This window comes from Taudactylus pleione, unplaced genomic scaffold (genome assembly GCF_031769625.1).
Source record: "Taudactylus pleione unplaced genomic scaffold, aTauple2 ptg000037l, whole genome shotgun sequence".
Classification (NCBI taxonomy): Eukaryota; Metazoa; Chordata; class Amphibia; order Anura; family Myobatrachidae; genus Taudactylus; species Taudactylus pleione.
Genome location: NW_028284439.1, coordinates 11,311,735 through 11,338,757, shown reverse-complemented (window position 1 = coordinate 11,338,757; position 27,023 = coordinate 11,311,735). Strand labels below are relative to the sequence as shown.

The 27,023-nt window shown below is 41.8% G+C and overlaps 1 protein-coding gene across 10 annotated transcripts in view; it reads left to right on the top strand.

Annotated features, from left to right (window-relative positions):
* The window catches only part of TNIK (TRAF2 and NCK interacting kinase), a 338,050-nt gene that overhangs the window by 265,554 nt on the left and 45,473 nt on the right, over positions 1 to 27,023 (top strand). For 6 of the 10 annotated variants that reach the window (XM_088452395.1, XM_088452397.1, XM_088452398.1 and 3 more), the window contains 3 exons: positions 1,771 to 2,160; positions 10,103 to 10,267; positions 23,260 to 23,496. In XM_088452395.1, the coding sequence (XP_088308521.1) occupies positions 1,771 to 2,160; positions 10,103 to 10,267; positions 23,260 to 23,496 (792 nt within the window). The remainder of the gene's footprint in view (positions 1 to 1,770; positions 2,161 to 10,102; positions 10,268 to 23,259; positions 23,497 to 27,023) is intronic. The other 4 variants (XM_088452402.1, XM_088452401.1, XM_088452403.1 and 1 more) reach the window with 1 other exon arrangement.

Below are 27,023 nucleotides of genomic sequence, written 5' to 3'. Positions count from 1 at the left end.
TTTCTCCATTGTGAAATCAGCTGAGGCTGTTGGTCACTGACTGACATATATCCATAGTCAGGCATTTTATTTACTTTTCTTAAGTTTATTAAATACATGAACTATGTAAAACTGCAAATATATTAATGTTGCATAATGTATATGTACAGCCTAAAAAAAACGACACTTTTAAACAATCTCTGCCAATAAGGTTTTCCAGATTTATAACCAAGCGTGTGATATACTGCAGTACATAAACACCATGTAAAATATTCATTTAGGTATTTAAGAGAATTAAATGGAGACCTAAAAATAGAAACTTTCAACAGAGATCCAACCGCCACAATTATGGGGGGTATCCAATTAGCAGCACTAAAGTAGTGCTGCTAATTGATCGCAGTGGGGCTATCCTATTAGCCCCGAAGTGCCCCTCCAATGCCGGCGCTTATCGTGGATATTTTTCGGGACCTATTGTGTCCCAAAAAATAATCCATGATAAGTGCCATTTTTCACCACTTAAATGGTGAAAACACATAGGTCCGCGAGCTTATCGCAGGTTCTATGTGTTTTCAGGAAAACTATCTTATTATTTCGACCGAAATAATAGGATAGGGTGAAAAAAAACATAAATGAAAAATCCACGATTTTCGATGATCGCATCTATCCATTAGCGCCCAAACAATGTTCAGGGCTAATTGGATACCCCCCTAAGTATACTGTAGGAATAAATAGGTCCCAATGGTAATACAAATATCCACAGATGTATATTCTAGCAGCAATATTTCTGCCCCACCACAATACACCCCAGTTTCCAGGTAAAGTGCTAGAACATAAATAACAAATACATTAAATTACAGGCTGTCAGTGGAAACATAAGGAAACCATGTAGTAAGTTGAAAAAGAAGAGTGATAGCCTGCAAACAGAGCACTTTTTAGTGCTTTAGATGTGGTTACTGTTCTCCCCAGCATCAATTTCACGGCCACCCGGCACTATCCTGCTCCAAGCCGCACTGCACTTAAGTTATTGTGACAAGCAAAATAACAGATCTCCCAATCTTGTCTTTAAGAGGTCGGTGTGGGCAGCGGGAACATTACAGAGTGCAGACGTGCTTCTCAGCATGCAGCACTGTGTCTCTGCATGCGCTGCTGATCACAAGTGAGCAATATCTGCAAGAGTTTGTAAAAATGTGTCCAGCCAGATTACACTGCCCACATTCTGTTACCTCTTAATGCCATTTGGCTGGCAAATTTTTCTGGGGAGAACACTGCGTAGCATTATATGGCCTTTTACTAGTCTACTGTACATTGGGTAGATTCTATAATGATCTCCACCTGTGGATAATTTACACCTTTTATACCACATTTAATGTACACTATATTGTCACAGTAGAAACACTGCTTGTGCATCATAAAGAGGTATGTTCCATCACAGTACCAATGTTTTGCAGTAACCAAATTATTGATCTGTTTCTAGAATGTACCTGATTAAATTCAGCCAACAGTTACACAGCATATAATGTGTGGGGGTCCATACAGTACATACTGAGAATACTCTGTGGAAGGAGATTTAATTTGTGACCATATTTTCTGGTTAAAAAGATAGCCAAATAGGAGTTACAAGAAAGCATTACTAACAATGACGCCCCTGAAGAAAATGAACCCACAAATATGTTCTGTGTCAGCATCATACAGGAATGTCACGTGTATGCTCCATTAAATAATCTAATTTGTCATTGTGAGTTTTTTTATGTTGTGTTGTAATAGTATAATTTTGTGTGATCCCACTCCCAGGTTCAACAGCGATCTCTTAGTAATTCGCCTGTTCTTCCAGCTAAGCAGCAGCACACTTCTGCTATCGAGCAGCAGGTCCCCCTGGTAACCAAAGATGCATCTTCTAGTTGGCAGCCCTCAACTAGGCCAAATTCTCAGAACCTGCAAGCATCAGGTCGTGTGAAAATGGACAACTTAGCTCCACCCATGATATTGCCTTCAATTCAGATTTCCAAATCAGGGCCCTGGTCACAAGCAACACAGAGTGAAGTGCAATCTCTAGATGATGAAGTGAGATTCTTACTCCAAGTGAACTCACAAGGGAATGAACCAGGGAGAAAATCAGTAACATCCCTTAAAGGGTCTCGCTCACAAGGATGTAGTCCAGCCAGGGACACGGGATATTCCAAGGTCATGAGAGGTTTCGCTTCTTTACCAAAATTTACATGCATGAACCATTTAACATTCAACTGTGAAGGACAAAATAGGCACAGGGGAGATAGTCATCCTTGTGTATAAGTGTTACTTCACTGGAGGAGAGGTCATGCATGAATAGTGTACGTCTGGGGAGTCTTTGCCTTCTACAAGACATATCAGAATCTCATACCTGCTGTTAAAAGCATGTATTAACCCCAGATAATAACTGGCTGTGGTGGCTTCAATCTAAACAAAATACCTACGGTAATCTGTAGCATCAAATCCTAACAGCTCCCTTGGATGGGCTTCTTACTTTACTGTGTCTGTCTGCTATCCGTTACTAACAGCTGTCTCTATCAGTTAGTCCTCTTCTTGATGTGTTTGCCAGCATAGCCCTCTGCATCACCAGCTTCAAGCTTGTTTCTTATTGTCTAACTGTTGTGGTGTTATTTCTGGCATTCATAGATTCTGGCAGTATTTGAGTTAACATTTTCAGGTTTGTGCACTTTAAGAGCTTTTTTTTACTGTCCTTAATGTGCTCACTCCATAAGCATCCAAATTAAAATCCATTTCTTTTATAGTAGAAACCTGACACATCCAATACCGAATTGCAGTATGAGTGAATGACCTAATATTCCAGGTTGTTAGTCACATTTCTAGATGTATTAGGAAATTTCATGCCAGTATAATAGCTACTGGTCTGCATAAATCCAGTTTACGGTATGAAAGGTTTTAAATCCTACATTATATATATTTGTATACAGTTTCTGCTGTAGGACTTGTGTTACCGATGACTATGAACAAGTGAAGGCTGTCTGGGCTATAAATATTGGGACTCATGTAGAGTTGGACATAAATTTAATTTTATGCGTTTTTTCCCTGCAAACTGTTTTTATTTTAAATTTTTCTGTTTACAGACAAAAATAATTATGCAATTGTCTGTATAGCGGTTGGATCTTCTTGTACTTAGGCAGAATAGAGGATGTGGAGGGGCATGTAAGGACGGACAAAGTACAGTTTGGGCGTGTTCATGAAGATGCAGACCACTAAAAAGACAAAATATGAAGTGATGATGATTAGTGGCTGCTTCTAATTGGCTGAGTGCATCTGAAACCCTTCCACAGATACTATTACTATTAGAAACGTGGCTGTTATGATCTACTATTCAGATTATTACATTGATATTGCAATCAGTTTGCAGCAAGAATGCAGATTCCCATTTGATCTTTAAAAGGGAAAGGCTACAGATGTTTGTATATCTTTGCACTTAATTATTACTTTCATGTTGCATTTGTCTGGTTTGCATTACCTTTTACATGGTAAATGCAATTTAATAATTTCCTAATGACACTGTCCAGACATAGACTTAGTATATTGAGTATTAATTGTGTAATGTAACTTTAGCATTTATTACCACGGTACCACTCTCACACCACGTCTGTTTTAAACCTGGAGCATATACTACGGTTCTCTCCTGGAGAAAAGCAGGCACATATACAGCTATTGTCTCCTGGAGTAAACCAGGTACAGATACTACTGTTCTCTCCTGGAGTAAACCAGACTCTTATACTACTGTTCTCTCCTGGTGTAACCCAGGCGCATATACTACTGTTCTCTCTTGGAGTAAACCAGACTCTTATACTACTGTTCTCTCTTGGAGTAATCCAGACCCTTATACTACTGTTCTCTCCTGGAGTAAACCAGACCCTTATACTACTGTTCTCTCCTGGAGTAATCCAGACCCTTATACTACTGTTCTCTCCTGGAGTAAACCAGACCCTTATACTACTGTTCTCTCCTGGAGTAAACCAGACTCTTATACTACTGTTATCTCCTGGTGTAACCCAGGTGCATATACTACTGTTATCTCCTGGAGTAAACCCTATGAATATACGACTGATCTTTCCTGGAGTAAACCAGGCGCATATGCTACCTTTGACATGCTGCACTCATCTTGCATTTGCTTAGCTTGCAGAGCTAGCCGTATCATGCCTTTGCTTGGGCCACATTTTACGATTGCGATTTAGATGCAAATTTCATCCGACTTTACATAAGCTGTTCACCTAACTGTAGCCAATGATGGTCCTCAATTGTTTCAATAATAACTAGTACTCAAACAGATGCCAAGGAAGTGATTATTTCTATGACTAGTGTGCGAGATCCAAGTAAATCTAGTGCCCATGTACTGAAGTCCAGTAGTGATGTAGCCAGTGTAGCTATAAGCACTTGCATTTTACCTTTCTTTTTGAGTAAATAAATGAGCACTTTATTTTTACACATCCACCATTCACCGTGCACATTCTAGGATGGTGTTTCTTGTAATGAAATAATTTTTTATAGTAAGGGTATTTCATGCAAATATATAATGTACATGACATTTGTAAGCCTATATTATGTTAATTAAAATCTGATTAAGAATGCATTTTTCGAAATCCAGTTACAGAGCAATAAAAAAAAACCTGCAAAAACTGAAAATTGGTATTTGACGGTATTATACTGCCATTATAATACTTATTAGCGTATGTCTATTCACAGTAATCTAATATTTCTGAATGTAAATTTTTGGTGGTGGAATCTTGATTAACAATAACTCTTTCTCAGATCATGTTTGTTGTGTGCAATACTCTTAAGCCTTTCTTTAAGAAGTCCAGTGTGCGTTTCTCCATTTCTTGTCTGATTGTAGAAGCATGTTGCAGGCACTACGATGAAAGCTCTGTTAGGTGGGATCAGTTTGCATGGCCATCAAAACAGTTGCGCTACTGTGTTTTCCAGGAATGAAACTGTGCAAGTACTCACAGGTGTTGTAATCAATATTACTGCATTTAAATTATAAGCTCAAGTAGTCCCAGCTGTCACTTTAGCATGGAAATACATATCTCCATGAGGGAATACATACAGGAGACCGGCATTTGGGACGCCGGTGGTCAGAAGACCGACAGGGGCTCGTTAAGTATCCTAACCCTCCCTTCCTGAACCCTAACCCCCCCCCCTGCAGCTTAACCCTAACCCTCCCCGTTAGTGCCTAAACCTAACCCTACCCCCCGGTCTGCAGTCTAACCCTCCACCCCGCAGCCTAACCCTTAGGCCCCCGGTAGTGCCTAAACCTAACCCTCTGTCCCCGCGGCCAAAACCTAACCCACCCCACAATATTTACATTAAATATGCTGGCTGTCGCCATCTCAAGTGTCGGGATTCCGATGCCGGCATTCTGACCGTGGGTTGGGATTCCGGTGCCAGAATTTCGACTTTTTTTTCACTCCTCCATCTGATGGGGATTGTAGTTTATCAACTGCTGGAGACCCGCTGTATAAATATAACTTTACTTACATTGGGTAAAATAAGTATTGAACACATCAACATTTTTCTCAGTAAATATATTTGTAATGGGGCTATTGTAATGAAATGTTCACGAAATGTCAGCAACAACCCATGCAATCCACACATGTAAAGAAATCAAACCATAGATTTCACAAATTAAATTATGTGTAATAATGTGACACAGGGAAAAAGTATTGCACATGCTTACTGAAATTTATTTAATACTTCGTGCAAAAAAAATCCTTCGTTGGTAATGACCGCTTCAAGCCGCCTCCTGTATGGAGAAACTAGTCGCATGCATTGCTCAGGTGTGATTTTTGGCCCATTCTTCCACACAAACAGTCTTCAAATCTTGTATGTTCCATGGGCATCTTCTATGAACTCCGATCTTTAGTTCTTTCCATAGTTTTTCAATTGGATTCAAGTCAGGTGATTGGCTGGGCCATTCTAGCAGCTTTATTTTCTTTCTATGAAACCAATTAAGAGTGTCCTTGGCTGTGTGTTTGGGATCATTGTCTTGCTGAAATGTCCACCCTCGTTTCATCTTCAACATCCTGGTAGATGGCAGCAGATTTTTATCTCGGTACATTTTTCCATTCATTCTTCAATCACATGAAGTATGCCAGTACCGTATGCTGAAAAACAGCCCCACACCATGATGTTCCTACCTCCAAACTTCACTGTTGGTATGGTGTTTTTGGGGTGATGTGCAGTGCCATTTCTCCTCCAAACATGGTGCGTATTATGGCATCCAAAGAGTTACATTTTGGTCTCATCTGATCAGACTATATTCTCCAAGTATTTCACAGGCTTGTCCAAATGTTGTGCAGCAAACTTTAAACAAGCTTCAACATGCTGTTTCTTCAGTAATGGAGTCTTGCGTGGTGAGCGTGCATAAAGGCCATAATGATTCAGTGCATTACTTATTGTTTTCCTTGAAACAATTGTACCTGCTAATTCCAGGTCTTCCTGAAGCTCTCTACAAGTGGTCCTTGGCTCTTGGACAACTCTTCTGATTATTTTCACTCCTCTGTCAGAAATCTTGGTTGTGGCTGGTTTATGGTGAAATTATGTTCTTTCCACTTCCAGATTATGGCCCCAACAGTGCTCACTGGAACATTCAGAAGTTTAAAAATCCTTCAGTAACCAATGCCATCAGTATATTTTGCAACAATAAGGTTGCGAAGGTCTTGAGATAGCTCTTTGCCTTTACCCATCATGAGATGTTTCTTGTGTGACACCTTGGTAATGAGACACCTTTTTATAGGCCATCAGTTGGGACTGAACCAGCTTCTATTAATTTGCGCTAGCGAGGAGCAAGATTGCTTTCTAATTACTGATAGATTTCAGCTGGTGTCTTGGCTTTCCATGCCTTTTTGCACCTCCCTTTCTTCATGGTTCAATACTTTTTCCTTGTGTCATTTCACATTATTACACAGTGCCTTGCAAAAGTATTCACCCCCCTTTGCTTTTTATCTTTTTTGTTACATTACAACCTGTAATTTATTTTATTTTCTAATCTGAATTTTATGTGATGGATCTGCACAAAATAGTCTAATTTGGTGAAGTGAAATGAGAAAAATATATATAAAAAAGAATCTTTATAAATAAAATTCTGAAAATTGGAATGTGCACCCCCTTTGCTATGAAGCCCCTCAAAAGTTCTGCTGCAACCAATTACCTTCGGAAGTCACATAATTAGTGAAATGAAGTCCACCTGTGTGAAATCTAAGTGTCACATGATCTGTCAGTATAAACACACCTTTTCTGAAAGGCCCCAGAGGCTGCAACACCACTAAGCAACAGGCATCACACCATGAAGACCAAGGAGCTCTCCAAACAAGTCAGGGACAAAGTTGTTGAGAAGTACGATTCTGGGTTCTGGAGGAAGGTGCTCTGGTCAGATGAGACTAAAATTAAATTTTTCGGCCACCATGGAAAACGCTATGTCTGGCGCAAACACAACACATCCCATCACCCCAAGAACACCATCCCCACAGTGAAACTTGGTGGTGGCAGCATCATGCTGTGGGGATGTTCTTCAGCAGCAGGGACTGGGAAACTGATTCGAGTCGAGGGAAAGTTGGATGGAGCTAAATACAGGGATATTCTTGAGCAAAACTTATTTCAGTCTGCCTGTGGTTTGAGACTGGGACCGGAGGTTCACCTTCCAGCAGGACAATGACTCGAAGCATACTGCTAAAGCAACACTCAGGTGGTTTAAGGGGAAACATTTAAATGTGTTGGAATGGCCTAGTCAAAGCCCAGATCTCAATCCAATTGAGAATCTGTAGTCAGACTTGAAGATTGCTGTTCTCAAGCGGAAACCATCCAACATGAAGGAGCTGGAGCAGTTGAGCCTTGAGGAATGGGCAAAAATCCCAGGGACATGATGTGGCAAGCTCATAGAGACTTATCCAAAGCGACTTGCAGCTGTAATTGCCGCAAAAGGTGGCTCTACAAAGTACTGAGTTTAGGGGGGTGAATAGTTATGCACGATGAAGTTTTCTGTTATGTTGTCCTAAATGTTGTGTGATTCATAATATTAAAAAACCCCCACAACTTCACAGTTGTAGCCATGTTTTGTGAATGTAATGATGCACACCTTCAAACCATCCATTTTAATTCCAGGTTGCGAGGCAACAAAACATGAAAAATTCAAAGGGGGGTGAATACTTTTGCAAGACACTGTAACTTAATTTATGAACATATATGGTTTAATTTCTTTGCATGTTGGGATTGCAGGGGTTGTTGCGGACATTTGGAGAAAATTTCATTACAATAGCCCCATTAGAAATATATTTACTGAGAAAAATGTTGATGTGTTCAACACTTATTTTACCCGCTGTATATTAAGAGATACTACTTTTATATATAACTTCATTTATCTATATGGAACTTGATATATTTTTGCCATTTAAGTGCATTTGATATGCAGTTAATTCCAAGTGGTTCAAAAGCATTTTCTGCAAATTGAGGCTAAAAACATTTGACTGAAATGTTGGCAGGAAGTGTATACTGGAAAACATTCCCCCAAAATCACTGCTTAATAGTTTCAGTTCTGATAAGCTTATGGCACTTTTACATATATACTTATAAATAATATTAGTAGTACTGTTGTATAGGTCAGCTTGTATTTTAAGTTTAGTGTTCCCATAAAATACAACCATATGGGTGGGTGATTTTTAGTTTCTGATTAAATCAATTTGATTAATCCCACGGAAATCATTGTTTTGATTTGTGTGTTTAATTGCCTCAGATTATTCCCTCTGAATTTTTATTACACTAATCAAAGTAGCAATTCCTGCCCTGAATTGCCTTAAAATTAATTGCCTGAATAAGCGATTACTCGTTTATCTCTTTATAGCCGGTGGCTGTGATTAATCGCTTGTAGTTCATGTAACCAATTGCCGCACTACGTAATCAAATGAGATGCTGACACTACACAGTGATTAAACATTAACTGTGTAGATCACCCCATAGAAAATGAGCAATATTTTTATTATTGTAAGCAATTAATTGTCCATGATCGTGTGCTGAAAATCTCTTGTGCTGTTTAGCCCTTCATTTCATTAAATTGCCTTAAAAGAAAAATCAATCTGACTGTGTTCTCTATTTCAATAAACATTCTCTTCCCAGATTCACCTAAAATCTCCAAAATGAATGATTATTTACTCATCCGATTGAAGTCATACTCTGAATCGGAGTTTATCAGCTGAATTTTCTGTAAGGCGATTATATTGGAACATTGCGTGATTGGAGACTGTGTACTACAAAGCTACAGTCACTTATGTAGAAGAGCACACAGGAAAGAGGGTATGTAGTCAGGAAACTGGCGGTCGAAATGCCGACCGCCAGCTTCCCGACAGTGAAATCCCGGCATGGGACTAATGATAGGCGTCTAAATACCAACACCTATCATTAGCCACACACCGAAATCCCGACGCCCGGCATACCGATCATAGGTAAGCCGGGCATCGGAAGCAGATAGCCGTGCGAGGGGGGGGGAGGGTTAGGATTCTGGAAAGAGCCACAAATTGAGCAATCTCTACTATGAGCTTAGAGTCATTTATTGAGTATATATAAGGGGAAAACTTGATGTACAATATTTTCGATAATACGTAATATAACCATGTATTGATGGCAGAACAGTTTTCCACCTAAACACTCGCTCTATATATTTAACACTGATTTCAGTTCCCAACGAGTACCTGCACTTTTTCATGGAGAATGTCGCCACCTCTGGTTTTTTTTCCACAGTACTCCACATTTTATACTTATCGTGCTGTCGCCCAAACACAATGGGGGCAGATGTTTGGCTCCTATGTGTATGTGCAATGAGCGCACTGTAACATGTTGGGCTGTTTACTCCACTTTTCAAACCAGTACAATAATATTCAGTATCAATATCCAGGCATTAGAAATTGCCCATGATACTTTTTTATTATTATTTTATTATTTATTTTAAACATGAAATAATACATGGTCTTTCTATATTTGAACAATATATCATTACAATAATATTTCATTTAAATAAACTGGTTTGGAGAGTATGATATGGCCTTAACTATGAGCATGTGTTTTTTTTTGTTTATTTGATGGTTTTTCTGTTGCACAGGTAGAAGAACGATCCCGTCTCAACCGTCAGAGCTCCCCTGCTATGCCGCATAAGGTAGCTAACAGGATATCTGACCCAAACTTGCCTCCGAGATCAGAGTCCTTTAGCATCAGTGGAGTGCAGTCAGCACGGACACCGCCAATGCACAGATCAATAGACCCACAGGTAAAATTTATACTACTGTGCTTTACAGTCGTTTTCAGTCAAGCTAATTAACATTTAAAAAAGATAATTGTTCCTAGTTGTTTTTTTTTTTAGTTATTAAAATAAATTCTGCCATCTGATTTACAGTATATACTTATTTGTAAAAATGTACCCTCTCATTTTGTCTAACTTAGCAGATATTGTCATAATTGCATTAGTAACCCTTTCCACTGTTTATTTACTCCTGTCTCTGTATAATCCATATTCATTAAAATTTTCAATAAACGCGTAAACTACAGCCCTGCTCGTTGATGCAACCTGCATTTACAAATCAATATAAACCATCTTCCAGATTAATTTAAATGATCAAAATGTATTTGCATTGCACAGAAAGTAGATACATTCAATGAAATATCACCTACTGAGCAGAAACGGTTCAAATCAATAAGTCACCCATAGTTTTATTATTTTAAACACCACTCTTAAGCTTATTTTAACTAAATAAATAAGACACGGACAACTGTATAGAATTGGAAAAAGAGGTCACAGCCAAATTTATTTATATCAAATTACAATTTAATTAATTAGTCCTGGTGGCGTAAAAGCAGTGCTACCTCGGTCTACAGCTCGTAATTAATTGTTCGCTTTACCAAAATGGGGTGGAGTTTTTCCACCCCGTGCGCAGGCCATCCTGGATAGTACCACCTCCCCTTAACTAGCATAGTGCTGGTCCCTCCCTAGGATGAAGACCTGGTTCTCCCCTAAAGTAGTAACCGACTCGCCTCTCTCAAAGGGGGCATGCTAGCCAAGCTCTGCTGCGCTAAACTGAGCCGCCGACTAGCACTGCTTTCCGCCTGCTGCGCCTCACCTGCTGGAAGAAGAAACACAATATATTCCAATGAAAAACGTGTTGGTACAAACCAATTTCTCAATATGCCGGGTGGGCGGGATCACAAACTGGAAAGAGGCAGTTGACTCCTCCTCCAGCCCTAATATACTAGTGCTAAACCCCGCCTCGACAGGGCAGCTAATAGGCTAACAGACAATGACTGGCAACTGACCTCTACCAATTATAAACTATCAACAAAAACCAGCTCTAACTAGTACTGTCCCAAATAATATATTATATCTTCTCAAGCTTATTTCAAGCATTCGAATATTTTATTGTCCCCATCACATGTCACATTCTTTGTACAATTTGATAAAATTTTAAATAAAATGTTCATGGGTAATTTAAATGCACTGAATAATATTTTATCATCTTGTGTTAGTAAAGGCTCTTTTGCGGGGCTGTTTCTTAGTTTCAAGGTAACAAATCTTGGGGAGCCTACAAATGTATTCATTACCCAGTGCCCATTAGTGCCCCACCCACTATAGTGCACCATTAACATTCTTTATGCTGATCACCTCTAATCTGATACTATTCCCTGTTCATCATGTATGTTATACCACTGCAATAATCATCTTTTCTGCCCTGTACTTACTGTCCCCTCTCCCGTAATCACTTCTGATTGCTGCCCTAGACACAAGCCTTGGTGATCATTACTGAAATCTGACCTTAGCAGTCATCTAAGACTGTGCACACTTTTTTATTTTTATTTCCCATTTAATTTTCTAAACCTTGTTCATCTATTTAACAACACAGCAATGCAAATTTAGATGCATTCTTTGAATATTGAGACATGAATGGAAGTGAGCTATGTAGTATTAATTAAATACAGAAATGCCACCAGTAACAATATCCTGTGTATCATACTTGTGTGTTCAATTCTTATAAAAGAGCAGCAATTATTCATGTTCTTCGTAGTGACTGAGCCACTGTGAGCTGCCAAGTGGTCATAATGACCTAAAAATTATAGAAAACACAGCACTTACTCAGCAATGAGTATCGACAAATGTCATACAACTGAACATTAAACCAAAAGTAAATAAAATCTACCCTTGTCTAGGCATGGCTGTCAATCCGTCACATCAAATCCATTGCAAATTGTATATTATCAAGCTATGGTTATGTAGTTAGAGACACACAGGATTTTGGTGAGGTGTACATATACAGGTTGAGTCTCCCATATCCAAACTGCTTGGGACCAGGGGTATTTTGGATAACTGAATATTCCGTATTTTGGAATAATTGTATCTTGGGAATGGGACCCCAATATACACACAGAATGCATATATGTGTTATATGCACCTTATACACATAGCCTGCAGCTCATTTTATACAATATTTTCAATAATTTTGTGGCTCAAGCAAAGTTTGTGTGTATACATGAAATAAATTTGTTTCATTTACACCCTATACACACAGCCTGAAGGTAATTGTATACCATATTTTTAATAATTTGTGCCTTAGACAAAGTTTGTGTACATTGAACCATCAAAAATCAAAGGTTTTATTATCTCAGTCATGCCAAATTATTCCGTAATTCGGAATATTCCGTATTTTGGAATATTTGGATATGGGAGACTCAACCTGTACATATTATCCTTTTTGTTTTTAAAATATACATTTCAATAATATTCAATACAAAGTAATTGGGACACATCTATATAATAAGCGAGAAAGTGTGTCTGTCTGTTTGTCCTTTATGCATGGTCAGAGTTTTGAACCTAGCTCCACTAAATATGGCATGGCAGTATAGTTTGGCCAGAAAAAGTTTTTTACCCAGGTTTTAACTTCGTCAGGGCCACATACTGTCACACAATCCTATAAAGGCTCATGAGCAGCACAGCAGTCGATACATTCCACTCGATACATTCAGACTGTGGAAGACCGCATAATTAATCCACAATCTTTGATCCTGGCAAAGCTTAGCATATGGAGATTACAAATAGCAGGGTATATATCGCAGTCACGCAGTGCCACTGTGGACGGGCCCACTTCTGCCATGGAACGGGACTCCAGTCCTGGAATTCCCCCCTGATGGCAGCACTGTTAGACATGGTCTTCAATGTTTGCAGATTAACAACAGTGGCTGATTCATCTGCGGACGCAGTGACGGGGGGGGGGTCACGCAGATTCCCGATTATGGGTCGGATCAGTAATGCATGCACGACGTGTGACGACTCCTGCTGCATTACCATATTACAGCTATCTCGGTTATCCAGGTTATTGAGGACCATGTAAATAATGAAGGCTGCAGGTGTACTCCAGGGTCCAGTCTTCAACCCGGTCAATGCTGTGTATCCCAGCTAGTTATTAATAAAAGCTATGATGGCTGCTTTTGGTAGGAGGTGGGGGTGGTGGTTTGGGTACATCTTTTTTTTTTTTCTTGTGGAGATGATGTTCCTCTGCAGGGAGTGTATAATGTAGCCTGGACATTGCTATGGCTGTAGCTACAGCTTTATGGGTGCCTCTAGTTGGAATTTGCCACCAGATAGGGGAGATCTGTATTTGGCGGGAAAATCCGAACTAATCCGAGCCTGCACATCTCGAATTTTTAATAGGTTGACCACATGAAGGGTTTTTCGGTAGACATTTACCATCTGAGGAAAGTGTTTGTTTTATGGGAAAAAAGTTGAGTTCCAATGAAAGGGTTTCATCAGACCACCTTTTAAAAGTGCTCTCCTGGTAAGCCAAAAGGAAATTATCGTTCACCATTCTAAAATGGCTGCTGAAATGGGTGAGAGTACCAGTAAGAAAAGTGTAAGCTTTTAGATAGGGCTGTGAGATAATAAGATGATGGACAGCATGGAGAAGCCCCTGGGGCTTTGTGGAGTTCTGGGTAGGGATTTTTTTTCATCCTACAGAGGAATGCAGCTTTAAATAGTAGTTCTTGGAACCCAGGAGACCACAGAATTGAGCTCCTGATTATACAGTATGTTTAATAATCACTGACGCCAGAGGTAGTAAATAGTTCTTTATCATCATCGTGTTTTGGACTACGAGAGCAAAGATGTTCCTCAGGACTGATGAAGATCATGTTTAAAATTGAAGCAGTTGAAAATCCTTGTGTAGCATATAAGCCCCACAAGGGTAAATTGTTGACTTGCAATACGTACATTTTACAGCTGCTATTATTTATTGGAGTACATTTGTATTTACATTATACAGTATACTGTATATTTTGCAAGTTGATCTATTTCATTTATATAAACATATAGGGAAATGGTGGAAAAAAATATTGACCGTACTTCCTATTTCTCCATAATTGCTCGCACTTTTTCCCCCCAACTATGATTTCCAATAATAATAATTAAAAAAAAAAAAAAATCTTATCTACTTCCCATAGTGGTAGATGAAAAGGCTGCCAACAATACAAAGATTGCCTATGTCCACAATAGAGGCACATCATGCATGCATCATCTTATCAGTGTGAATCCAGCTCCAGACGTACGTTTATTCTTAAAACAATCACATCACTGTACAGTTGAAACAATTGCATCTTTGATCTTTAGATCTGAAGAAAGTAAATAAACACATGTAGCAAAGGAAAATGGATTTTCCGTTTGCCTCAAGACATCAAAAGTTAATATTTAATGCAAAATGAAAAGTGTCAAGTCTCATGGGTATTAGCCATTTATGGTCTCAGTCTTGCTGGCTTTGATTTGTACATCATAGTTTTTTGTGTAGTCCCATTGCAATAGTAATATTCTGCTGCCATTATATACAGATATGCCCACATACATCTATCCTCCTCGCGCTACACATAACGCGGGAGCTCCATGTGACTTGGTAGCGCTGACTGTCTTTTCGTGAAATTTTTTTTCTATAATGCTTTATTTAGAAAGCTCATAAAAAAGTGACATAGAAAAACACAAATATAATTAACAGTATACATGAGCCATTTTTCCAATAAAATAAATAGCAATAAACATGTGGGGGGAGGGGGGAGCAGAGGGGGTGGGACTGTAGTGGGGGGGATTGGGAACAGGACTATCAAAAGAAACAAATATTTTTTTTTTATAAGTAAATACTGGACAGAAAGTGTTATAAAGATAGAAAGAAAAACATGCCAATTGGAAAACAGAAGAAAATAATATTCAGTCAGTTAGGGAGGTTTGCATAGAGAAGTCGGAGTAGGAAGATCAAACCACAGCGCATGAATCACATATGGGTAGTGAGTGCAGGGAGCAGATGTAGTGAAGTGTTGTCATATGAGAGTCATGGAGCCCAAACGTGAGAAGATATATGGCCTCTATCATGAAGATAATAGGTAATATTTTCCATTTCCGCTATATGTCGTATTCGTGATTTTAGGGCAGAGAGAGTCGGTGGAAGAGGGTTTTTCCAATTACGGGCTTCATGCAACTTTTTATCTTCAAATGTTGTCTTGTTTACACTGTGATGTGAATAGTTAGCACAAACAGATTAAAATGATATGCAGCATGCCAATGTTCTGTCTGCGACTGTGGGTGTATCTGCATGCGAAACGCTAGGTTAGTGTTACAGCCGCTGACACTGTAAAGTAGCATCTCGCATGCAGATACACACAGAACATATGCATGCTGGATATCATTTTAATCAGCAGAAGCTGCATTGCAGTGCAAATAAGACACATTTGAAGGTAAAAAGTTGCATGAAAAGACGCTCTGCACCACCGAGTCAGGCCACAGCATGGCGCGACTAGAAGGGATGTTTAATAGAGGCTAGATGTATGAGGACACATCTGTAGCGTAATTCTTTTTTTCTTAAAATTGCAGTGTTCTACCTGTAAAATAATCTCTTTTTCAGGGTCCATAGGGCTCCACAGGGAAACAATGGGGTGTAGGTGGTACTTGGAGGACCGGACACAAACGGCAAAGGCTTTTTTTCTATCCCAGGATGCTCCGGTCCCTCCCCCTATAACTCGCCCACATCCTGAAGGCAACTCCATTTCGTTGGTAACCGGCAGGAGCTGGATCACCGTTAGATGATTTATTTTTAGAATTATTTTTAATACAGAGCAAGCAGCGCTAGACAGTCCACTGGATGTCTGCACTGCTGCTCCATCACCCCTACGCGGTGCTGCAACTCCAGCTTCGGGTAGGTACTCTCGGCGGCGCTCCGACGGGACCTTGCTAGCAGGGCTCCTCGGACCCCAGACTGCAGCCAGGACTCAAGGGGACAGGTAATGTGTGCTGATGTGGACACCGGTTCGTCCGCAGGTGACCGCATAGAGGAGAAGGCCCTCTCCCTGCAGCCCCTCCCCCAGCTCAGGGCGCCATTCCACTCCAGTTTTGCTGCTCCTCCCTCATCCTTCGCCCCCTCAGAGACTCGCGGGAGCTATTTTCTGAATCAGGTCTCCCTGTATACCTCTCCCAGGAGCCAGCTTATACAGCGCTATTTCCTACCAGCCACTGCAGTCTGTGTATTTGAATTTAGTGCCCACTGCAGTTATATTGTATGCTCTGCATTGTATGTGACTTGTGCTAGCGCTGCTGTCTATTTTTCTCAACTGTCAGCTTATACCTTTCCCTTTCTTTCATTATAACCCTGGAATACTGAGGTATAGGGGGTTGATCTTACCTCACATTTACCTATATTTGTGAGGGCTATCACATACTGTATATCTGTGTTGCGCACTACACTGTGCCATTTTGTACATATACTGTATCTGGGTTGCTCTATGCACTGTGCCAGATTGTGTGCTACATTATCCTTGCAGCTATGTCTAGCAAAGGCAAGAATAACAAGCAGCCTGCTGTTCCCTCTCTTGTGTCTTGCAAGTCTTGTTTAGCAGGCTTAGCTTCAGAGGATCTCATTCAAGATGGTCTATGTGCATCTTGTTATACGGCACCTGGCCCATCAGCCCCTGCATACTCTCCTCAGGACCGCCCCTGGGCTTCTTTTTCACAGGTGTTGGCAAAAATTGTGGACCACCTAGCAGTCCTTGTTGTAGCTCCCCCTATGGGATGGCCACAGCAGGTACTCCCTGCAAATCCTTTGCCTTCCCTATAGGTAAACGTACTTTCTACCTCAGTGCAGAGTCTGGCAGCTACCTCTACAGCCTTTCAACAAACGCTGAAAAAGGATAAACTCTTACATAGTAAAACTACTAAGCATGCTGTGTTAACTTGCCAGTCCACCCAGCTATCAGATTCTGAGTTATCATCTGGTGAGGCAGAAGACTCAGACCTCTCTCACTTTGACTCCCCCCGTGGGAGAGGAGGAGCCCCCTCTAAATTGAATATACCTGCACTAGTTAGAGCTGTAAAATCTATTCTTCAAACAGAAGAGTGAGAACCCACTCCTAAGGCAAAAGAGCTACTATTTAAGCGACAGAAGGTAGTTTTGCCAGAGTTTCCTCACTCAGATCAGCTATCTGATCATATGTGTGAAGCATGGAATATGCCAAGTAAAAGGTTTCAGCTGCCTAAACACTTGATTTCCTTTTACCCTCTTCCAGCTACTGATTGCACTAAATGGGAAGTTCCCCCTTCAGTGGATTCCCATGTGACACGCCTAGTTAAGAACGCTACCTTACCTACCCACACTGCAACCTCCTTACATGAGACTACAGATAGAAGGATTGAAACTTGCCTGAAATCTATATACTCTCTTACAGGAGCTATTACTCGTCCTGCCAGGGCTACGGCAAGGGTGGCATGAGAGTTGGGCAGAGGCCCTAGAGAGGCGGCTTTGGATACTTGCCTCCTACTTTCCAAGGCATCTTCTACTTCCATGGAAGCCCGCCGTATTGTTTGGCTTCGCTCATGGAAGGCAGATTCGGACTCTAAAAAGGATTTGGAGTCTCTGCCTTATTGTGGGGAGATCCTGTTTGGCCCTGAATTGGACAAGATTGTGACTACCTTGGCAGCTTCCAAGACGGCGTTCTTGCCCTCTGCATCTACTACGAAGCCCCAGATGTCATCTTTTCAGTCCTTTTGTCCCCAAGGAAAAGCTAAAGGTCAGTCCTTTCCACTGCAGTCGGCATCCACTAAGGCCTCCAAGCCTAGGACCAAACAGACCTGGGCTACTAGACGCCCACCTACCAAATCTGAGGACAAGCCTTCAGCCTGACGGGGCGGGGCTCCTAGGGGTAGGATGCCGACTTCTTCAGTTCGCCCAGGTCTGGCATCAGACCAGATGCCTGGGTAAAAGAAGTGGTCTCCCACGGATACGACCTCTCACTCCCGAGGCGGCTCCCCCCGGCAGTTTTTTTGCACAGGACCTCCATCGGATCCAAGCAAAGCCCTGCCATTCATTCCTTACTGTTATCAGGGGTAATAATTCCAGTGCCCTCATCACAGCGAGGGAAGGGCTATTATTCTACCCTCTTCTTGTTTCAGAAGCCCAACGCATCTCATCAGCCTATCCTCAACCTCAAGTCTCAAGTTTATCAGGGTGCCCAGGTTTTGTGTGGAAACCCTACGCTCTGTTGTCCTGGCTATGGAGCTTGGGGACTTTATGGTGTCTCTGGACATTCAGGACGCTTGCCTACATGTACCTATAGCGCCTTTCCATCAGCAGTATCTCCGGTTTGCTGACCTATAGTAACAATACCATAATGCCCACAGCAGTAGTGCCCCTTATGCAATGCCCACTGTAGTGGTAGTGCCCCTTATGCAATGCCCACAGTGCTAGTGCCCCTTATGCAGTGCACACAGTAGTGGTGCCCCTTATGCAGAGCCCACAGTAGTAGTGCCCCCAGTGGTAACGCACCCAGTAGTAGTGCCCGAAAGAGTGATGCCCCCAGTAGTAGTGTCCCCAGTGGTAATGCCCCCATTAGTAGTGCCCCCTGCACCCTTTTTAATGTACCCCTAATTTATCTGCAGCATTTATTTTGGCCTCCAGAAATAGGTTTTTATAATTTTTCCACTGTTCTACAAATATGCCTATAACAGCCATTTGACACAAGTTAAGAACCCCAAATACTTTTATTAGGGCAACTAATACACTTCTAAATTTATGTCCAATGTCAGTTAGGCTTTTTATGGGGTGCAGGCAGATTTCCCTAAAATGTGCTGTACTTTTCATAGGTTTAATGCGGTTTTTTTTGTAATATGATAGTGCGAAAAACGGGAGCGTTCATAGACAAGACACAAAAATATTGCACCAAAACACACGAAGTGTGCAAAAACTTCACCGACGTTAAGTATTTGCTTTTTCGCATCTAATTGAATTCCCCCCATAGTATGAATCAGGTGAAGATAATGTAGATAACCAAGCAGACTATGTACAGTAAGTCATTACGTCTTTCAGAATACAAAGATAAATATTGTTTTGGTCTGCCTCATGGGTAAAAACATGTCAGTATTGAAAGGTATTTTATATAGTGACAGGATTGCCACTTACATATCCTATGACATATGATAAGCAATATCATGTGCTGAAAAGCTTTCTCTGATACTGATTGTTATACAAGTTTCCTCAATATTCGGCAAAGCATTAGCAGACCAGTCTACTATGCTTTCTTCACTTCTGTGTAGGGAATAATTATCCATATAAATTCATCCCTGCTTATATATCAACCAACTTTTTAACTAACACAGTTCATATGCATTTATCTGGTAAAGTGATGATTTTCAGAAACACTTGGCATGCAGCATCCTGCTCAGGGGTGGATTGGGATGGAGAACCAGCCCGGGAAATTTCTGTAAGCAGCCCTTATGGGGGCGGGTTTGTTGAGGGGGGGGGGGGGGTCTGTGGAACAGGACAGGATACTCCCTCCTCTTAGGGCCTGGAGGGGCTTTTGCAAATCACTGAGGGGAGCAGGGTCGGCAACAGAAATCTTGGTGAATGATACACTCTTTTTGGAGACCCCCATCCCTCTGCACTAGGTACAGGCCAGTCACTTTGGAAGTTTCTCTGCAACGGGGAACCTCTGAAGAAGGATTTGAGCCTCACTAGGCAGCATCTTCAGCCGGTATTCACTATTCATGTAGATCACACTGTCTGGAAGATGCCTGTTTATGTAGAAATATAACAGATGTCGTCATCATAACCAGATAATGTATAGTAACAGAAGTTTTTGTGCAAGGCAAAATGTGAATTTCCCTGAACAATTTCTGTGTCTTTCCAGGCCCCCATGTTACTCCAGATCCCCTTACGTCTCTCCATCCTCAGGCCCCCTGTGGTTCTTCAAGCCCCTTGTGGTTCTCCAGATTGCCTGTATCTCTCCATCTCCAGGCCTCCATGTCTCTCTCCGGGACCCCATATGCCTCTCCTGGACCCCCGGCGTTTCTCCATACCCAGGCCCACTTGTAGCTCTCAGCCCCATTCCCCCAGACCCAGTGTGTCTCTCAACCCCATTCCCTCAGACCCAGTGTTTGTCTCTCAGACCCATTCCCCCCAGCCACTGTGTTTCTCAACCCCCTTCTCCAGCCCCAGTGTGTCAGTCCCAGCTCCAGTGTATGTGTCAGCTTCTGTGTCTGTCAGCCTCATCCCCCCCAGCCCCTGTGTGTGTCTCAGCCTCTTTCCCCCAGCCCCTGTGTGTCTCAGCCCCTGTGTGTCCTAGCCCCAATGTGTGTCAGCCTCATTCCCACCAGCCCGTGTGTCTCAGCAGCCCCTGTGTACCACAGCCCCAATGTGTGTCAGCCTCTTTCCCCCAGCCCCTGTGTACCCCAGCCCCAATGTGTGTCAGCCTCATTCCCAGCAGCCCCTGTGTACCCCAGCCCCAATGTGTGTCAGTCTCATTCCCACCAGCCCATGTGTCTCAGCAGCCCCTGTGTACCCCAGCTCCAATGTATGTCAGCCTCATTCCCACCAGCCAGTGTGTCTCAGCAGCTCCTGTGTACCCCAGCCCCAATGTGTGCCAGCCTCATTCCCAGCAGCCCGTGTGTCTCAGCAGCCCCTGTGTACCCCAGCCCCAATCCCACCAGCCAGTGTGTCTCAGCAGCTCCTGTGTACCCCAGCCCCAATGTGTGCCAGCCTCATTCCCACCAGCCCGTGTGTCTCAGCAGCCCCTGTGTACCCCAGCCCCAATGTGTGCCAGCCTCATTCCCACCAGCCAGTGTGTCTCAGCAGCTCCTGTGTACCCCAGCCCCAATGTGTGCCAGCCTCATTCCCACCAGCCCGTGTGTCTCAGCAGCCCCTGTGTACCCCAGCCCCAATGTGTGTCAGCCTCATTCCCACCAGCCCGTGTGTCTCAGCAGCCCCTGTGTACCCCAGCCCCAATGTGTGCCAGCCTCATTCCCACCAGCCCGTGTGTCTCAGCAGCCCCTGTGTACCCCAGCCCCAATGTGTGTCAGCCTCATTCCCACCAGCCCGTGTGTCTCAGCAGCCCCTGTGTACCCCAGCCCCAATGTGTGCCAGCCTCATTCCCACCAGCCCGTGTGTCTTAGCAGCCCCTGTGTACCCCAGCCCCAATGTGTGACAGCCTCATTCCCACCAGCCCGTGTGTCTCAGCAGCCCCTGTGTACCCCAGCCCCAATGTGTGCCATCCTCATTCCCACCAGCCCGTGTGTCTCAGCAGCCCCTGTGTACCACAGCCCCAATGTGTGCCAGCCTCATTCTCACCAGCCCGTGTGTCTCAGCAGCCCCTGTGTACCACAGCCCCAATGTGTGCCAGCCTCATTCCCACCAGCCAGTGTGTCTCAGCAGCCCCTGTGTACCACAGCCCCAATGTGTGTCAGCCTCATTCCCAGCAGCCCCTGTGTACCCCAGCCCCAATGTGTGTCAGCCTCATTCCCACCAGCCCGTGTGTCTCAGCAGCCCCTGTGTACCCCAGCCCCAATGTGTGCCAGCCTCATTCCCACCAGCCCGTGTGTCTTAGCAGCCCCTGTGTACCCCAGCCCCAATGTGTGACAGCCTCATTCCCACCAGCCCGTGTGTCTCAGCAGCCCCTGTGTACCCCAGCCCCAATGTGTGCCAGCCTCATTCTCACCAGCCCGTGTGTCTCAGCAGCCCCTGTGTACCACAGCCCCAATGTGTGTCAGCCTCATTCCCAGCAGCCCCTGTGTACCCCAGCCCCAATGTGTGTCAGTCTCATTCCCACCAGCCCGTGTTTGTCTCAACCTTGTCCCCCCCGTGCAGCCGCCGCTACTTACTTGAGCTCCGATCGCGGGGGTGGGTGAGTGCAGGACCGCCGTCGGCCACTTTGGGGACCGGCCCAGCCGGTGTCCCAGTGGCCCAATCCGCCCCCGAATTCCTGCTCACTTCTCTCATAACGACTTCTAATGGTTTTACATAGTCGCTTCAGTGGAAATTCATAGTTGCAAGTGGATCAGACTGGAATATTGCTGGGGCACTAGATCACTCATTGATCTTCTCCTTCATGCTAAGGATCTTATTCCTTATTGCAGGTTAACTGAACATTATTTTAAATTGGTGCTTTCAAAAAAGTACCTTTTTTAATGGCTTAAAAGGAAAAAACTGGAAGGTTCTGTGATTTTTTTTTTATAACAGTTCTCCAATTAAACGCACATATCGTCTTAGGGTTTGTGTCTCCCTTTGCATGTATCATATTATATCTCGCATCTATAATTTTATCTATAATGCTTCTGTACTATACTGTAGAATGATCAATGTATTAAAATTGTTTTTGTAACCCCTTCTATCCAAAACCCTCATCAATCCACTACATACATCTTATTCGGCTATGTAATTATCACTTTCTTAAGCAACTGCATGTATAAATATTACCAATCTTAAAAATCTGCACATTACCTTTATGCATTCTTTTTTTAAGTGAAGATATGAAAATAATTTATCTACAGCTAATATGTTCATGTTTGGCTTTTGTTAATGTGCCTGCAAAGTAGAATAAGCAGTGCACCAAATGATTTGCATGTTACAGTAAATGAGTCTCTGTGTGTCCTTGGGACAGGTACTAAACTGCTCTCTGGAACCAATGTACTCAGTGCAGATCACAGCATGGCTGTGTTCTATCTGACAGCAATTAATATAAACTGCTTTATCGTCTTATATTAATGTATGGCTGAAATGCACAGTACTAAGCCATACAGATTAAGCACTGTTTTGAGTAAATGTTTTTGGAGAACACAAACAATCCAATAAGTCATTTGAGGATTGACAACACCTTTGAAGGCACCATTATCCCCTATGTTATTTTTCTGTCATTAATTTTCATTTAGTGCTAAGTGTTGCTTCTTGAAGCAAGACAGTAATATGATTTTCATGATCTCTTTAGCAACTTCCACTTTTGGTATCTGTGAAAACCCCAGGACCATCCTTGTCAGCATCACAGTCATTACATGAACAGTCTGCCAAGGGCATGTCTGCATTCCAGGAAGAAAGGATTTCTCACCGACCAGAGATGCCAAGGCAGAATTCTGACCCGACTTCCGAGAATCCTCCTCTCCCTCAACGTATTGAAAAGTTTGATCGAAGTTCTTGGTTACGACAGGAGGAAGATCTTCCACCAAAGGTCAAGTAAACTGCTTGCATTCAGCTAGGCACCTGCATATAGAAACAACAAAGTATATTTAGGAAGATTATATATTTTACTGGTAAAAATTGATAATTAATTGAAATGCTAGCTTTGCCCCTTCTACACCAGGCCTGGCTAACCTGTGACTCTCCAGTTGTTGTGAAACTACAAGTCCCAGCATACCCTAAAAAAAACAATCAGCTGGTAAAGCATGCTAGGACTTGTAGTTTTAAAACAGCTGGAGAGCCACAGGTTGGCCAGGCCTGCTCTACACTGACAAAGGTAACATTAGTTCTGTCACTGATGTGTGTTTCCTATATAACCCCCTACAATGCATCAGTTTAATCTATTAATATAAGATTGTGTTGTAAAAATTAAGACATTTTCTGCATTACCTAGATGTGTCCTCATACACCGTTGCTCAAGACGCGCCAAATAGCCCCCCCCGGCATGGCAGGTTCCAGATGACTAGGTCACGCCTAGCATCTTTCTTACTCAAAATGTGCAGGATCGGAACTCAGAAAGAGGCTAAACGTCATCTTGCATGGACAAACATCATCATTCCTGGACTTCCAGGAATGATGATGTTTGTCCATGCAAGATGACGTTTAGCCTCTTTCTGAGTTCCATTTTTTTGGAGGGAAAAATCCGAACTCGGCATGCGAACTCGAACCTATCCGAGCCTGCACATCCCTAGTTTTATTCATATAGATGAAACAACTGGGAGTGACAAAACTTCATTGTTAGCTTGCACTGAGCAATTTGATGTGCAACATTTGTTTATCTGCCCTTGAAGTCTGAATTTATGTAAGAAGGGCTCCGATGCGAGCGCCCACGTTTTTTTCTCACGCCATATTATGATATTGCATTATCTGTTTAAACTAATTCCTATGCGGTTAAAGTTGCAGCCCAGCATATATAGTACACTTTGAGTGGTGTTTTGCTGCGTCCGCGATGCGAATAAGGTGCAATATGTAAGAAAAAAAATACGGTAAGCTACACCTCTCGGATTATCTCAGTCGTGTCAGGCACCGTATGGCAGAAAGATGCTAGCTGTACAAGAACACATCTGGAAGTTAATTATTTCATGAAGCCAGCCAATAAAATCAGCCATATAGCTCTAACATCCATAAACATTGGGGTAATTTTCTCACGGCAAGATAGAAAAGTAATTATGTTCTATGGACCTGCTTCAGCAAGGATTGCGAATGCAATAGCGATTACGCACGGTCTCACTGCGATAGTATGCTAATCCATTGCGAACGCTATCCAGTCACAGCACTACATAAGGACGCCCACTTTACCTTACACACATCCGTAATGTTTAGCAAGACTGCAAAACCATCTCTAATATAGAGGACAAACGCAGTCTCACGCACACTTGCACAAGCTCTGACCTTATTCAGGAATTAGAAGAGGAGAGAAAAAAAAAAAAAAAGAAAAGACTCCTATCAGGGCACACTCCTGTGCTGTATTGATGGCTACAAAATTAGTATTGGAGAAATAGGACAAACTGATTACATCTAAGTGAGATCATAATCATATGTGACATTTACATTAATGTCTCAATTAGCAGACAGACCACCATATATTTACCCATTTAATATATCTGAAATAGATATATTGATGTTGATATTAAAACTAAAGTTTATTAAATTCTTAAAATGAAACATAGACACTCGAAATCAACTTATTATACAAAGACAGCATAGACAAATAAGAACATTAATAGTGTATGATACACTATATCTATTAACAGTGATCCACTATATCCAGGTCTATTTGACAGTACTGGAAGTATAGTTATAAATATTTGCTAATGATATACACAATTGAAATCGACAATTCATCGAAATGCCACCCTAAATAGTACACATGCGATACTTCACTATTCACAGAAACCATGCATATGGTGCTGGGGGTATAGTTATAAATATATGCACAATTGGAATAGATAATTCATCAAAGTACCACCCTACCTAGTACACATATTAAGATGCAATATTTCAATGATCACAGGAAACATACATATGGTATGTCTAGTAAAAGTAGTCCCTCAATAATCCACCGGAACCAGTGAAAAAATAATACATAAGATGAGCCCACCACAGCCTTCTAATGTGATATTAGTTAATAAAGGTGTAATGTACTGTTATCTAGGGTAGGATATTCTAAGGTTGAGTGGATCCACCTGTATATTTAGATATACAAATAACATATAAATATAAAAAACATGTATCACAATTGACATACAAATACAAAACTAAAGGCGAAATAATAAACAAATACATACAACATGCAAAAGGTATAATGATACCACAATATTAAAATGCTGAACACCACGGATACCACCTATATATATAATATGGAGGTTATTAGAGGCGTCCCTCTATTCCGATCTGGGAGAGTACATATGGTACTAAATATTTTCCTGATATAGATACAGGTATAGAGTGGTGTGCTTATATGCCCAGGATCTGCTGTTGCCTGTCTTAGATATTAGAGGACAGGGAATGAGAGTCCCAGGAACTGGCACCAGAAATTAGAAAGCTGCTTCTGCTGTTACAGCCCAGTCTCACCAGTATCCCTGTTGCCGTACAGCAGCGCAGGGAATCCAGGCAGCTGGCTATAATGAGAGAGCAGGAAAAAGTAGAAAGAAGAAATTACCTGCCAATATTGTCTCCCTTCTGTATGATCGTCCGTGGTGCAGGGGTCCAGAGTGCGCACTGTGGAGCCCACCAGCAGGCTGTCTGACACGTTGTTTTGCAGGGGCTTTATCAAAGGAAATATTTAGTACCATATGTACTCTCCCAGATCGGAATAGAGGGACGCCTCTAATAACCTCCATATTATATATATAGGTGGTATCCGTGGTGTTCAGCATTTTAATATTGTGGTATCATTATACCTTTTGCATGTTGTATGTATTTGTTTATTATTTCGCCTTTAGTTTTGTATTTGTATGTCAATTGTGATACATGTTTTTTATATTTATATGTTATTTGTATATCTAAATATACAGGTGGATCCACTCAACCTTAGAATATCCTACCCTAGATAACAGTACATTACACCTTTATTAACTAATATCACATTAGAAGGCTGTGGTGGGCTCATCCTATGTATTATTTTTTCACTGGTTCCGGTGGATTATTGAGGGACTACTTTTACTAGACATACCATATGTATGTTTCCTGTGATCATTGAAATATTGCATCTTAATATGTGTACTAGGTAGGGTGGTACTTTGATGAATTATCTGTTCCAATTGTGCATATATTTATAACTATACCCCCAGCACCATATGCATGGTTTCTGTGAATAGTGAAGTATCGCATGTGTACTATTTAGGGTGGCATTTCGATGAATTGTCGATTTCAATTGTGTATATCATTAGCAAATATTTATAACTATACTTCCAGTACTGTCAAATAGACCTGGATATAGTGGATCACTGTTAATAGATATAGTGTATCATACACTATTAATGTTCTTATTTGTCTATGCTGTCTTTGTATAATAAG